The sequence below is a fragment of the Pleurodeles waltl genome, chromosome 11 (assembly GCF_031143425.1).
Source record: "Pleurodeles waltl isolate 20211129_DDA chromosome 11, aPleWal1.hap1.20221129, whole genome shotgun sequence".
NCBI classification, from domain to species: Eukaryota; Metazoa; Chordata; class Amphibia; order Caudata; family Salamandridae; genus Pleurodeles; species Pleurodeles waltl.
This window is the reverse complement of record NC_090450.1, coordinates 966,991,132-967,005,988: the sequence shown is the minus strand read 5'-3', so window position 1 is coordinate 967,005,988 and position 14,857 is coordinate 966,991,132. Positions and strand designations below refer to the sequence as shown.

At 48.8% G+C, this 14,857-nt stretch overlaps 1 protein-coding gene across 1 annotated transcript in view; it reads left to right on the top strand.

Annotated features, from left to right (window-relative positions):
• Positions 1 to 4,009: 4,009 nt before the first annotated feature.
• Positions 4,010 to 14,857, top strand: part of LOC138266432 (carbonic anhydrase 15-like) — a 136,990-nt gene continuing 126,142 nt past the window's right edge. The window contains exon 1 of the mRNA XM_069215192.1: positions 4,010 to 5,534. Coding sequence (XP_069071293.1) covers positions 5,471 to 5,534 — 64 coding nt within the window. The 5' untranslated portion in view covers positions 4,010 to 5,470. The remainder of the gene's footprint in view (positions 5,535 to 14,857) is intronic.

Genomic DNA, 14,857 nt, shown 5'->3' with positions numbered 1-14,857 from the left:
TTGAGACCCTCTACATTTTTCATCCCACTTAAAGCACTAGCAGTGCTTTAAGTCAGTGAGCCGTGACTGCGGTGTCGCGTAAGGTGGCCTCTCTTTGGGGACTCCTGTTCGCGAGAGGATGCGCTGGCTGTTGTGAGTGCCACTGGCAACCCTTGCAGCACGTGCTGCACCCGTTCATGCACGGAACGTCCCATTGGCGTTGCAGAAGCTCCACATGGCAGAGGATGGGCTGAGGAAGAGGGACAACCGCTTCTTCATTTCCTGGTGTTTCTTCAGACACTTTCACCTGCTGCTGTAAAGGAGCCATTTTATTACAAGGAGTGTGATTACTAGCTTACTAAATGTAAGAGGCTTGAGTTAGCATTTGAAACGCTGGCTCTTTCCTCTCACCCACTGGGCTGTTTATACATGATTGTCTGCAAGAAAGAAAAAGACAAAAAGTAAAAAACTGAAGTTTATTTTGCATTTCACAAGTGTTTGAAGTACCGCTATGGCACATGATACTGTCAGCCATTCCTGGCTTTTTAGGCTACGGCAGGTTGCATTGTGGGTCTTGTAGTTTTTCTTCTTACACTGTTGTATGGGCTCAAAACCCCAGCAGCCAACATGTTGTTGGATAAAATACCTATATTGGCGCAGCTGTTTTACCAGACATGAGTCGACTTCTCAGCTATATATAAAAAATGTACAAAGTCACCTAGTCCATTTAAAAAAGCACGGGATTCATTGTAAAACCATAATTAAGTAGTGCTTTTGCATTTTGTGAGGTTTCACTGTTTCATTCACAATATTCATTAAAATATGCATTGGCAAGGCAAACTGTTTTCTATTTTTGTGATGGGAAGTTTGATACTGAGCTTCACAACACAACAAATGTGCTACATGACCAGCAGTAGTATTCCCTCACAGGCCTGGTACAGCTAGAGAAACAGCAGTGTGAAGTTTGCTCTTCACAGGACAGATGTACCTGGGGCAGCAACAGTGTAATTTTCCCCCGCCCAGGGCAGGTACACCTGGAGCAGGAACATCACAAGCTTCTCTCCCTCACAGGACTGGTACAGCTAAGATAGCAGCAGTATGAGTTTTCCCCCTCACAGGACAGGTGCACCTGGGGCAGAAACAGTGTAAGCTTCCCTCCCTCATAGTACAGCTACACCCGAGGCACAAACAGTGCAAGCTTCTCTCCCTCACAGGACAGGTACAGTTAGGGTAGCAGCAGTGTGAGCTCCTCTACCTCACAGCTGTTCTTCACTGGACAGGTGCACCATGGGCAGAATTAGTGCAAGCCTCTCACCCGCAGAGGAATGATACAGCCAGGGGTCAAGCAGCATGAGAGCTTCCCCCTCACAGGACAGGTGCATCTGGGGCACAAACAGTGCAAGCTTCTCTCCCTCACAGGACAGGTACATCCAGGGGACAGGCAGCATGAGAGCTTTCCCCCTCACAGGACAGGTGCATCTGGGGCACAAACAGTGCAAGCTTCCTCCTTCAGAGGACAGGTGCACCTGGTGCAGAGACCGTGCAAGCTTCCTCCCTCAGAGGACAGGTGCACCTGGTGCAGAAACAGTGCAAGCTTCCTCCCTCACAGGAAGGTGCACCTGGGGCAGAGACAGTGCAAGCTTCTCTCCCTCACAGGACAGGTACATCCAGGGGACAGGCAGCATGAGAGCTTTCCCCCTCACAGGACAGGTGCATCTGGGGCACAAACAGTGCAAGCTTCCTCCTTCAGAGGACAGGTGCACCTGGTGCAGAGACCGTGCAAGCTTCCTCCCTCAGAGGACAGGTGCACCTGGTGCAGAAACAGTGCAAGCTTCCTCCCTCACAGGAAGGTGCACCTGGGGCAGAGACAGTGCAAGCTTCTCTCCCTCACAGGACAGGTACATCCAGGGGACAGGCAGCATGAGAGCTTTCCCCCTCACAGGACAGGTGCATCTGGGGCACAAACAGTGCAAGCTTCCTCCTTCAGAGGACAGGTGCACCTGGTGCAGAGACCGTGCAAGCTTCCTCCCTCAGAGGACAGGTGCACCTGGTGCAGAAACAGTGCAAGCTTCCTCCCTCACAGGAAGGTGCACCTGGGGCAGAGACAGTGCAAGCTTCTCTCCCTCACAGGACAGGTACATCCAGGGGACAGGCAGCATGAGAGCTTTCCCCCTCACAGGACAGGTGCATCTGGGGCACAAACAGTGCAAGCTTCCTCCTTCAGAGGACAGGTGCACCTGGTGCAGAAACAGTGCAAGCTTCCTCCCTCACAGGAAGGTGCACCTGGGGCAGAGACAGTGCAAGCTTCCTCCCTCAGGGGACTGGTACATATTGGGCAGAAGGTTTACCTCCTGGAAGGTCAGGTATAAATTTGCTGATGTAAAGCAAGCCCCCCTCTCTCACGGAAATTAGCATTTGGAACCTTCCAATCTCACTGGGTGATAGCCCTAGTGGGCTTCTGATCCTCAAAGAGAGCAGATATCTGTACTGATGTTTTGTTTTTTTCATATTTTGAGAAATTGCTATTATCTGGTATGTCATTGTTTTAATAAAGCAGCCCAGTAATTATGCTTTAGACAGACACACGGGGGCCAACCTCAAGGGAAAGGTTTAAAGTCGCCACATTACGTGCTGTGCAACCCCAGCCTCGGTGCTGTTGGGAGCTGCAGGTGGTGAGCGCATTATCCCGCTGAGCTGTCCTTGTGAATATGGTGCCTCCGCAGAGCTCTACCTTTCTGAGGGTCTGGTTCGGGGCAGTAAGGGATGCTCTGATGAGTGAGCGCCGGCAGAGGACTGCACCTGAGCCGCGCTCAGTGCCAGTCCACACTCGGTGCCTGTCCACATACACCCCCTCTAACCCGGCTGGTCCACCCTCCATTCTGGTCCATCCTTCAGCTTGTCCACCCTGCCTGCGACCCCTCCCCCCCCACTGATCCACCCTTCTTGCCGGTCCATCCTCCCTGCTGGTCCACCCTCTCGGCTGGTCGACCGTCGTGCTGGTCCACCTCCCCTCTCTGCTGCCACCTCCCCCCTCCCAAGCTCGTCCACCCTAAGCTGGTCCACCCTCCTGCCTGTCCACCACCCGTGCCGGTCCACCCTCCTGCTAGTCCAGCCTTCCTCCTGTCCACCCTCCCCCCTCATGTCCACCCTCCTGCAGGTCCATCCTCCTTCATGTCCATCCTCCTGCTGGTCCAGCCTTCCTCCTGTCCACCCTCCTCCCTCCTGTCCACCCTCCTGCAGGTCCATCCTCCTTCATGTCCATCCTCCTGCTGGTCCAGCCTTTCTCCTGTCCACCCTCCTGCCTGTCCACCCCCGTGCCGGTCCACCCTCCTGCTGCTACAGCCTTCCTCCTGTCAACCCTCCTCCCTGCATGTCCATCCTCCTTCCTGTCCACCCTCCTGCTGGTCCACCCTTGCTCCCGTCCACCCTCCTGGTGGTCCATCTTCCTTCCTGTCCACCCTCCTGCTGGTTCAGCCTCTCTCTCCCGTCCACCCTCCTGCCGGTCCACCCTCCTGCCTGTCCACCCTCCGGCTGGTCCAGCCTTCCTCCCGTCCACCCTCCTGCCTGTCTACCCTCCTGCTGGTCCAGCCTTCCTCCTGTCCACCCTCCTGCCGGTACAGCCTCCTTCCTGTCCACCCTCCTGCTGGTCCAGCCTTCCTCCCGTCCACCCTCCTGCCTGTCTACCCTCCTGCTGGTCCAGCCTTCCTCCTGTCCACCCTCCTGCTGGTCCAGCCTCCCTGCCTGTCCACCCTCCCGCTGGTCCAGCCTCCGTCCCGTCCACCCTCCTGCTGGTCCAGCCTCCCTCCCGTCCACCCTCACGCAGGTCCAGCCTCCCTTCCGTCCACCCTCCTGCTGGTCCAGCCTCCCTGCCTGTCCACCCTCCCGCTGGTCCAGCCTCCGTCCCGTCCACCCTCCTGCTGATCCAGCCTCCCTCCCGTCCACCCTCACGCAGGTCCAGCCTCCCTTCCGTCCACCCTCCTGCTGGTCCAGCCTCCCTGCCTGTCCACCCTCCTGCTGGTCCAGCCTCCATGTCGAGCGCTCTTCCAACGAGGGGGGTGGTACCTGGATGGAGAGCAGGTGCCGGTCCGGGGCGGCCCCTTTGGAAACCAGAAACCACCGGAGCAGGGGCCCCGGTGCTTCCCTGGTCAGGTGCTGCGGCCGGAGGGGGTTAATGGTTAGCTCAGTTGGCTTGTGCTGAGTCTTTAAGAGCGGGGCAGGGATTGCTCTGGCTGGCCGGGTGAAGCTCGCGGCTGCTGCAGCCGGGATCCTGTTGGGCTGAACCAGAGGGAGCAGGACCAGGACCCGGACTAGGAGGGAGGATCCCGGCCCCTGCCCGCCGACAGCAGCGAGAGAGACCCTGGTTCCCTCCAGGACTTCGGGACGTCTCCGGTGCGGGGCACCTCAGCTGTGGGAAGTGGAGCTGGACATCTCGGGACCAGAAGACTAGTGCCGCGAAGCTCAGGGCGCTACACCAGCCTGTTGTGCCTGCCACTGCGTGGGGTCCTGGGGCGCTGCACCTGTCCAGGGCCAAGGACGTGTGGAGGGAGCACAGAGCATCACCCCACTCCACGGCTCAGAGCTTGTGCACTGTTCTCGGTTGGTCTCTACTGCACAAGCGTCCGAGGTGCTGCACTATTTGAACAAGGGGGCCGGGCTGCTGCACCTGTCCAGGCAGAAAACGTGTGGGCGGAGCACAGAGCATCACCCAACTCCAGGGCTCAGAACTTGTGCACTGTTCTCGGTTGGTCACTACCGCACAAGCATCCGAGGTGCTGCACTATTTGAACAAGGGAGCCTGGCTGCTGCACCTGTCCAGGTGGACACTGGTGCACGAGAGCCGCGGTGCTGCACGGCTCTGGAGCAGGCACCAGAACACGGATTCACATCGGAGCGCTGTTCTTACGGTGAAACTAGTGCACCGGTGCCAGGGCGCTGCACCGATCTGCAGTGGACACTAGTGCACCGGTGCCAGGACGCTAACATGCTCCGTGGGGGGCATTAGTGCTCGGGAGCCACGTGAAACACTAGAGCACGGAGTGAGGGGGCCGCACTGCTCTGAAGCTGACATCAGGACTCCGGGCCCAGGGTGCCGGACTGTTCAGGGGTGGATACTTGTGCACGGGAGCTAGGGTGCCGATTCGTGCTGTGGTGGGAAGTAGTGCACCGGAGCCAGGGTGCGGAACTCCACTGGGATGGACAGTTGTGCACTGGAACCAGGGTGCTGACTGCAGAATTGCACGGGGTCCACGGTGCCAAACTGCAATGGACACTAGTGCAAGTAAGGTAGATTCCTGTACCACTTCGGAGTGAGCACTAGGGCTTAGGAGCCAGGGTATTGCTCCCCTTCGTGCTGAGTAGTAGTGCCAGGAGCCAGGGTATTGCTCGCCTCCGGGGTGAGCACTAGTGTACAGGCGCCTAGGAGCCGCACCGACCTGGTTGGATACTTGTGCACAGAAGACGGAGTTGTCGGGCTTCCATCGGCTCGGCAAGGATGAAGGTCCTGGGACTGTGCCTAACATTCCTCGCCCTCCCTCTCATTTCTGAGGCAGCAGGAGGTAAGTCTAAAGCAGAGGTCTTCAAACTGGGGGGCGCCAAACTCTGGCCAAAAGAAATATTATGCAGATAACATGCCTTTGTTTGAAGCAGAAGCATGTTATTGCAGTTTTAAAAAGGTAACAGTACTTAACTGCAATGTTTAAATAGGTCTAGACCTATTTAAACATTGCCATCCTTCTAAAATAATTGTTAAAATTTATGAGGGGGGGGCCTAATGATTTTTATTTTTCAACTGGGGGGGCGCGGCATTAACAAGTTTGAAGACCACTGGTCTAAAGGGAGCATGTCAGGGTGTCTCACTCTTTCCAGGGTGCACTCCCCCCACCATCCCTCCAGTAACTCTCATCTCTCCCTGCTCCTCCAAGACTGTCCCTCCGTATATCTCCCCACCCCCCCTCCCCTACCCCCGAAGACACCTTTCTCTACTGGTTCTGCTGGGGGTGCGCCCCATCCTTTATCTGCCCCTTTTCCCTACAACGACCCCTACCTCTATCTCTACATCTCTTCTTTTCTCGGGGTGTTTCTCCACGACTCCCCCGTTTATCTTATTTTCTTTTCTCTTTCTCTCTTCCCCCCTCTCGTTTTCTCTCGCGCCCTATCCCGTTCCCTTTCTTTCTCCCTCTCTTTTTCGTGCACTTAATCCGTTTTCTCTGTCGCCCTTTCTCTCTCTCTCTTCTCTCGCTCTTCGTTCCCTCCCCATTCACTTCTCCCCCTCTTTCTTGGCTCCCCCTCGCTGGCTCTCTCTTTCCTTTCTCCTGCTTCCCCTCGCCCCATCCATTTAATTCTTTACCTCCTCTCGGGTTCTCTGTTTCCCTCTCTCCTCCTCTATTTTCCTTCTCCCCCCCTGAGCCCTCCCCCCCCCGGGCCGGTTATTTTCGTTGATTGTTTTGAGCTCAGTGAAATCGCACCTATAAACGAGCCATCTAACCCCTAACCCCTTCTTATCTCCAGTGAAACCCGAGCAGGCGCGGGGTGTGTGGTGTCCCCCCCCCACGCCCCCCTTCAGCTGTGTCATCGTTTCTCACTACAAACACCCGCAGTGAGAATGCCCCGACGCAGCACTGGACTAAAAAGGCACCGTAGGGTTTATTAACCCGGCTATCGGAAATTAATGGCCTGATTCAAGGAGCTCTGGGCCGCAGGAGCCCAAGGCTCACGCATTTTTCGTGAGAATTTTCCCTGGGCGTGAGTACACACAGATCTAATAGCCGCTTACTTGTTTCAGGTATTGGATATAAAGAAAAGACCGCCAGGGACCAGACATTTTTTTATTGTAGCAGAGTAGTTTCGCGGGGGTCCCCGTGTGAACCGATTAGTCTGGGCGCAGTGATGGACACAGAAAGGACGAGGAACTGAAACACTACTGTACAGAAAATGGTAGTTTTTTACCTTTAGAATTTCAGGCAGGTAATAGAGTGATTTGCCCCAGATCACACGAATAGTTGGTCAAGTGCCGAAGCTGGGATTGGAATGCAGGGCGCCAGACTGAGGTCACGTCAGCAGTTTTGCCATAGAACAAATTGTTTTCCCTGAGAGGCCTTCTGGAAAGGGAATTTCTCAGTAACACATTATGTTAAATCCCTAATCACATCACCAATTGTTCACATGTGCTCTTTACCTCAAAAAGTGTTCCCCTTTGTGGAGAGCGCTTCATTACGCTCTTCAAGGCGCCTTCTCTCGTTCCCACAATCCTACGGTGGCTGGAACCGTCCAGGGGTCCGAAACACGAACCTGCCACCAGGAAACCCTTTAGCACTCACTTCTTACGCGTGTTTCATGTATATCTTTACCAAGACGTTTTGTATAGCGCCGAGCTTAGCCATGCGGCGATGTCAGGGCGCTAAATTCGGCCACACGTGCGCCAAGCAGTCCTTCCACCCACCAAAGAGACTAGTAAACATACACCCGTGTTGGGGGTGGCAAGGCTTAGTTTATTTAACAAACATATAATGATGACAGTTAAGGATTAAAATGGAGTTGGCAGTATCTTTATTCCTGAGTATCGAGCCACACAACCCCTAAAGCATGAAGTCATTCACTGCAGGCTCCCGCTAGCCAGATCTACTCCATAAGCACGATGCACGCTTTTACATGCACGCACGTGACACGCACTTTATCTTTACCATCTCCTTCCGCCAAGAAAATCTCATTCACCAGACCCCATCCTTGAGAAGCGGAATGACTGCCTGACCATTACTCAATGGGAAACGGCTCTGAATTTTCTTAAATTAATGAATCCATTGAAAAGTGAGGTTCTGACTACGGCTTCTGATATTAGGTATGATATCTCCGGACCTGCTGTAATAGGTCCCTGCAAATTCTGTAAAAACTCTGGGTTTTCATCTTGAAACTTCCTTTTCTGTGAATCACTAGCTTTCAAGTTGGAGGACAGATGTCTTCTTCAACTAAAACATTCTTGAAAAAACTTTTCTGTTGGACCGTGACTTTGCTATTCTTGTCATAAAAGTGAGAATTCAGCCAAGACTGGATCATGCCAACTCTGGCTACCTAGCCTACTAAACCAAATCTGTCCTTTGGGGGCCCCATACTTAACATAATTATCTTTATAGCTAAGTCAATGACACATGAGGCAACCCCCCCTGGTGTCCTGGCACCCAGTTATCCTGGCATCATTCAGAAAGAGGTTTCCTTTTCACCAGTCTATAAACTCTCTCTGTCCCTCCATCAAGACCAGCCTCTGATGAGTCCACAACTCTCCCTGAAGATCCTGGTGACAATATTTTTCTCTTCCTCTGTAAAATTGTGGAACTCCTTATCTCTGCATTCTAAAGTCTATTGCTCACTTTTTAAGATGCATCTAAAACTGACCTTTTAACCCAAAAATGATCTTATTGCTTAGGTTTTGTCATTGATTTGCTAAAATCCGTAGCGCCAAGAGGCTCATGTATATGTGCTCTTAGTAAACACTTTTAACACAACACAACATAAACATGCAGAGAAAGAAAAAAAAATGACTACCCATCACCCAACACAATGAAAAAATCAAGCCACAAATTGCACCAAGAGTGAAACGGAATAGAGTCCAAGGACATACATTATTAACCAGCTAATCCCCACAATGTAAATAAATAACTTTGTTAATCTAATTAAGGTATTAATTCTTTACTTGGGAAGAATGTATTTTTCTTCTCTTTGGCCTACAAAGTACACACAGGCTGAATAGATTAATGTATGTATAAACGGTGCAATGTACCTAATTACATATACTATTTTTCTTACCTATAGACTTATGCTGAAGCATCTCCTCTCGGCAATTACCTGCCAGGTTCTGGTAATCATACGTTTGGTAAAAATGTTTTGTGCTTAGCAGGACCAAGCGTCTTTGTTCCCCATTCTTGTTCCGTTTACCCCCAGCTCTGTTCGGGTTGTTGTACAAATGTTTAATATGGCTTGCAATACTAGCAGCTCTTTTAATGAAAGTCACAGCTCGGGCCACTGGAAAAATGCAATTGTGCGACCGTGGCATTTTTTGCATAATTATAGATTTGCCGCATTTCCCACATAACCCATCATTGGCCGCGTAATCTGCAGATTTTAGCAAAAAAAAATGATTCTAGTTCAAATGGTTCAAAAGTAACAAAAAATGTAGTGGCACATGTTGCCCTGCATTGGATTGCCCTTTGAAAAACTGGACTGGTCACCTTTGTGTTGCCTGTTGCTATTTTCGGGTACTACACTGGTACTAACGAGGTGCAGCCAATGCCCAGACAGCGTTACCAAGTAAAATAAAATGATAAAATAATGAATTGGTACTATTACATAATGTGCTGCATTATGTTGCATCATTTGCTCTTTCTTGCCATATAATTTATTCTACTCTGCCACATAATTTGCCCCCCCCCTCCTGCCGCATAATTCCAGTGGCCCTGGTCACAGCACTGAGAGTGTCTCTCATAGTGTGCACAAGAGGGAATATGTTTCACCCCATAGTTGTGCCTCTTCAATTATTTACAGTCTCACCTTATATTAGAACATGCAGCCTATGAACTGACCAATCAGGATGCCTAAAGTGAGGGCTCTAACTGGTAATAAAGGCCATATTTTCCCAACTCTCTTGCATATGATGTAATAATGCTCCACCAGATAATCAGAAACTGACTCTCACTGCCGTTACTGATGCTCAGCCATGAGGTATTCATTATGCGTAGAGACAGTGGAACCCCCTCGAAAATTTGCTAAACTTTGGCAAACATTACGCCAAAATATGGGTAACAATTCGCTGTATTCCCTGAATGGGGAAAAAAAGAAGACAGCTATGTCTAGTAAGATTTTTACGCAGCCAGCCTTCCATCAGTCTCACACCGCAACACATAAGCAAATGCAAACAGTCTAGCATAGTATTTCTACTGAAAGCATCCACTTCCAGAAGTAATCTACGCATAGATCGCCAGAGAAGGCTTAGATGCGTGCTGTGCAATGCTCTCTCTAAAGTGCAGACTCTTACATCAGAATCTCTCTGACACTACACAACTTAGAAACGTTGGGTAAGGATTGTCTTTTTCTATTTCCTCTGCTCTCTGAAAATCATTCATAGACGCTGGAAGTAGGTTTCCAGTAGGTTTTCCTGTTTAAGAAGGCTCCCTTGAGCCAGTGAGTTGACGAGCTCTGGTTGAAGCACCTGCGTGCCAGTGAGTGGTACAGAAACCTGAGAGGACTTTTGGCAGCATTTCCAACAACCCCACAGACAAAGCTGCTCTCTGCTGATGAAGGGCTTACCCAGAGACACGTGTCCAGAGATTTACAGCACTTGCTGCACTTACTAAGGTGAAAAACGACAGTTTACTTTAAGGATAAAAAACGAACTTGTACTGCATTTACCATGATGCACTGGGGCTTACTGCATGCTGGAGTGTGAGGCAGGGTGCTCCCTTTCTGGTTTTCGATGTTTAATGTTCTTCAACTGCAAAGTTGGAGCATTTTGTAAAGTTAGTTATCTGACATTCTTGCAGGGGTACAGGAAGTGTAAAAGGAAAGGATGTGGGAGGTGTAAGGTTTTGACGCACCCCCAGATTTACATGGCCCTTGAAATCAGGGAATGCGTGGGAACATCCACCGCAACGCCCATGGAACTTCTCCGTAATGCAGAGTAAGGAAACACAGCGATTTGTGCAGCCTTACTCCATATCTATGAGGCCATTCAAAGCAATGCAAAGTGGCTTTAGCCTCATAGATATGGTTAAAAAGTTTGCGATCTTATTGCGTCACTGTCAGTGAGGCAACGGGGGTGCAAGCCTCTCATAAATATGCCCCTGAATGCCTCAGCAGTGTCACACTCAGAGCACCTGCACTGAATATACAAAAAAGGGTGCCCATAAGGAAACCGGAGCTCTTACACAATGCACAAGTATACAGGAGATATTAATACAGAGTGCTAAATGGGGGGGGGGGGGGGTGGGGGGGTTGCCAGTCCAACATCCCAATTAACGAACCAGGTAATACATGTGAAACAAGCCCTAATCACATGCAAATCAAAATGCAATTCTACAAAACAGCGAAGGTTTAAACGTTCCTTTGGTTGCTTTATTCCGTATCTCTATATCCATGCCACAGCCATCCAACACGTGTTTCGTCACTGGGTCAGATATCCGACAACTTCATCAGGGCTGTAATAAAACAATAGCGCAACTTAGAATTTAAATTCCAACGTTTTACACTTTGTCACACATGGCAAGTTAGTTGCAGGTCCAAAAGTGAACTGAGTGGAAACCGATGCATCACTGTGAAATTATATTCAAAATTGTTGAATGAACTGTAAGATAAGTTGAAGCCATAGTCTCACATAATGAGACAGATACACAAATACCTCACTTGTGTCACATGTCCATTGCCACGCCATCACATAGGAATTCTTAGTGTAAACCACACCAGTCTCATTGCACCCAATATATAGAACACATAAACTGAAGACTGGAAATTCCCATTATAATCCATAGATAAATACCTAATAAGGTCCAGGTGCCATTCTGAAAGAACATAGACATAGTCACTAATTAATACCCAAACCCAGACTCACTAGCCATCACTAAACACCTGTGACGTGTGAAAATGCCTTCTTCTTGTCGACTGAAGCTGAAACAGAACAGAGTCCCACTCAATTACCACCGAACCGACCATCATCACTTATGCTAGTCATATAATATGACCATGGTGCATACCTTCAACCTAGGCTGCTACTCGCACCTGGCTGTCATCCAATAATTCTGATATCCTCTGGGGTGCACTTATGAGCCAATCCAGTATCTTAATGAGACATGTTACGGTCACCCTTCGTGTGAATGGCAATAATTAACTGAAGGAAAATAAATAAATATATACATCAACGGGTATTCCACTAACATTAGTCTATTAACAAGTACCCGAAGGATCACGCGGCATATCCGTATCACAATTAGCACATACTCAATATATCCTGCTTTACCATTCCCTGTGGCATCCTCTTATTTGTTAAAAATGCAAAAACAACAAGTGATGAACGGAATGCTGAACAATGTCAAACATTCACCCCCAGTACAGAGATCTGGGCCTAAATCCATCGTTTTTTTGCCACCCATGCCGTTCCAGTTTGGACCCAGCTATATGCAAATCAGTCTTGACCCTGTTCCCAATCGGAACAGTCCAGCCCGAACTGCCAAGCCAGGCCCTCCCTGGACTGGAAACAAGCATCCTAGGTCCGGTTTTATCACCCTTCATCAGCCAGGCCAGATTGACTCCAGTGGCATGGAGAGCACGGGACCCACGTCTGGGCATACCCTTCCCACTTGGGGCGACAAATGCAAAAACTTCAGATAACATTTGTTAACTTCAGATTGTGTTCCTGAAGTGTTCGCTTACTTAACACTCGTCCTGATGCTGAAGTATCATCTACATATAACTCTTATACCACGTGCCGTATCAACTTTCCTGTCCATTATCTATCTCACATACATATCAAGTCCCACTGAAGCCCCTCGGCCTAACCTCGTAACCACAAATACATAGTACATACTTCACACCCTACTACATCATCCTCATTGCAGTCCGTAATATCCCTCACCGAGTATTTATAAATTGCTCCTGTGAGCTAAGATGTGTATGTTCTCAGTGTCCACGGTCTACCCATGCGCCATCTTACTACCTTTTGTCTAACAGGTAACACTGCAGTACTAAAAGCAATGAAGAACAATACGTCCATCAGCATCACTGGTGACATCTTGTAATGTATCATTCATCTTAATAATCTGGATAGATCCAAACAAAACACCAATTATGAATCTTTTTCAACCCACTGTACTGCCTCCGTAAAAATCCTTTCCACTTCTCTGCTTGATATCAAACTCTCAGTTTCATCTAATTGATCCCGTTGTTGCAACTTTATTTCTTTTAAGTTTGTACAAGGAACTGGCTTAAACTAATGATGGACTACCTATCTACTGTGTATGGTCATTTTAGAAAGCTTCCTTTATCATTAGGTCCCAATATTCCAACAATGAAATGGAATGTATGTGTCATCCCTACAACCTGTGAATACCAGACCATCATGTTAAGTGCAAAATTATCATAGCTACAGATAACTACCCTCAGTATTAGTGAGATAGTTCCATGGTTTGCTTGTAGTGTATATCAAACCGCCTTAACTTTAATCTTTACTTGGGTAAACCTGTACCATCACTCCAAATAGAATTACCCTATCCTTGATGGAGAGGCAATAACACATCTGGCACATTACAATTCAGAACCACATCTTCCTCCATTGGGCGCCCAAATAGTATTGCAATTCATGATTGATATTTAGCCCATGTTCCACAGTCTGTAATTTCATAATCCATTTAGCTTCACGTCTTCTCAGCAACAATTGCCTATTACCTCCTCCAGGGTCCCGGGGCACGTGGTCAATGCCACAAAATGTCACGTTTTTGTATATCCCTTATATATCACATGAACCGTTGATGGGTGTTTAGTATTGCCTGACTTCACAGCTCTTATATCTTCAGCCAATCTTTCTTTGAGAGTCCGTACAGTCCTTCTTACGCACTTCAGGTTGCACTTACAAGTAATAACGTAAATTAAAAATTTCCATTGAGAGGTAATATTAGTGCTTATGGCATATTCCTTCATATCCATTCCTCTGAAATTCCTAACCTTGTCCTCCGCCCACCTACACGTTCTCAGGTGTCCGCATTTGTGAAAACCCAATGTCTGCTGTATAAGCCAATTGCCCTGTGACAGCTGTTTTGGGTAACTGGGACTCAGTAAAGTTGTCAGTGTCTGACCTCTTCAAAAGGTAATGCTGGGTCTCATCGACACATAATCCTTCAATAGTTTGTCTTTTTGAAATATCAATTAGTGACTATGTCTATGTTCTTTCCGAATGGCACCTGGACCTTATTAGGTATTTACCTATGGATTACTGTAGGAGTTTCCAGTCTTTAGACTGGTGTGGTTTACAGTAGGAATTCCTATATGATGGCGTGGCAATGGACGTGTGACACAAGTGAGGTATTTGTGTACCTGCCTTATTGTGTGAGAGCGTGGCTTCAATTTATCTTACAATTCATTCAACAATTTTTAATATGTTCACTTTTGGATCTGAGACTAACTTGGGGACAAAGTGTAAAATGTTGGAATTTTGATTGTAAGTTGTGCTATTGTTTTTTTCCAGTCCTGAGGAAGTTGTGGGGTATATGACCGAGTGACGAAACACGTGTTGGCTGGCTGTGGCATGGATTTAAAGAGATACGGAATAAAGCAAACAAAGGAAGGTTTAAACCTCACTATTTTGTGGAATTGCGTTTTGGTTTGCATGTGCTTAGGGCTTGTTTCACCTGCACTAAATACCGCAGGCAGTTAGTTTTGCACTCCGAGCTAGTGCACTGAAACCCCACTAGTGTCACACTTGGAGGCCGTGCACTGAATACTGCAGGAAGTAAGATCCACACACTAGGACAGCACATTGAATACCGCAGGTAGTGAGTTGTGCCCTGAGAGGCAGCACACTGAACTCTGCGGGCAGTGAGTTCTTTTCACACTGCAGGCAGTGAGTTCTTTTCACACTGCAGGCAGTGAGTTCTTTTCACACTGCAGGCAGTGAGTTCTTTTTACACTGCAGGCAATGAGTTCTCTTCACACTGCAGGCAGTGAGGTCTCCTCACACTGCAGGCGGTGAGTTCTCTTCACACTGCAGGCACTGAGTTCTTTTTACACTGCAGGCAATGAGTTCTCTTCACACTGCAGGCAGTGAGTTCTTTTCACACTGCAGGCAGTGAGTTCTTTTTACACTGCAGGCAATGAGTTCTCTTCACACTGCAGGCAGTGAGTTCTTTTC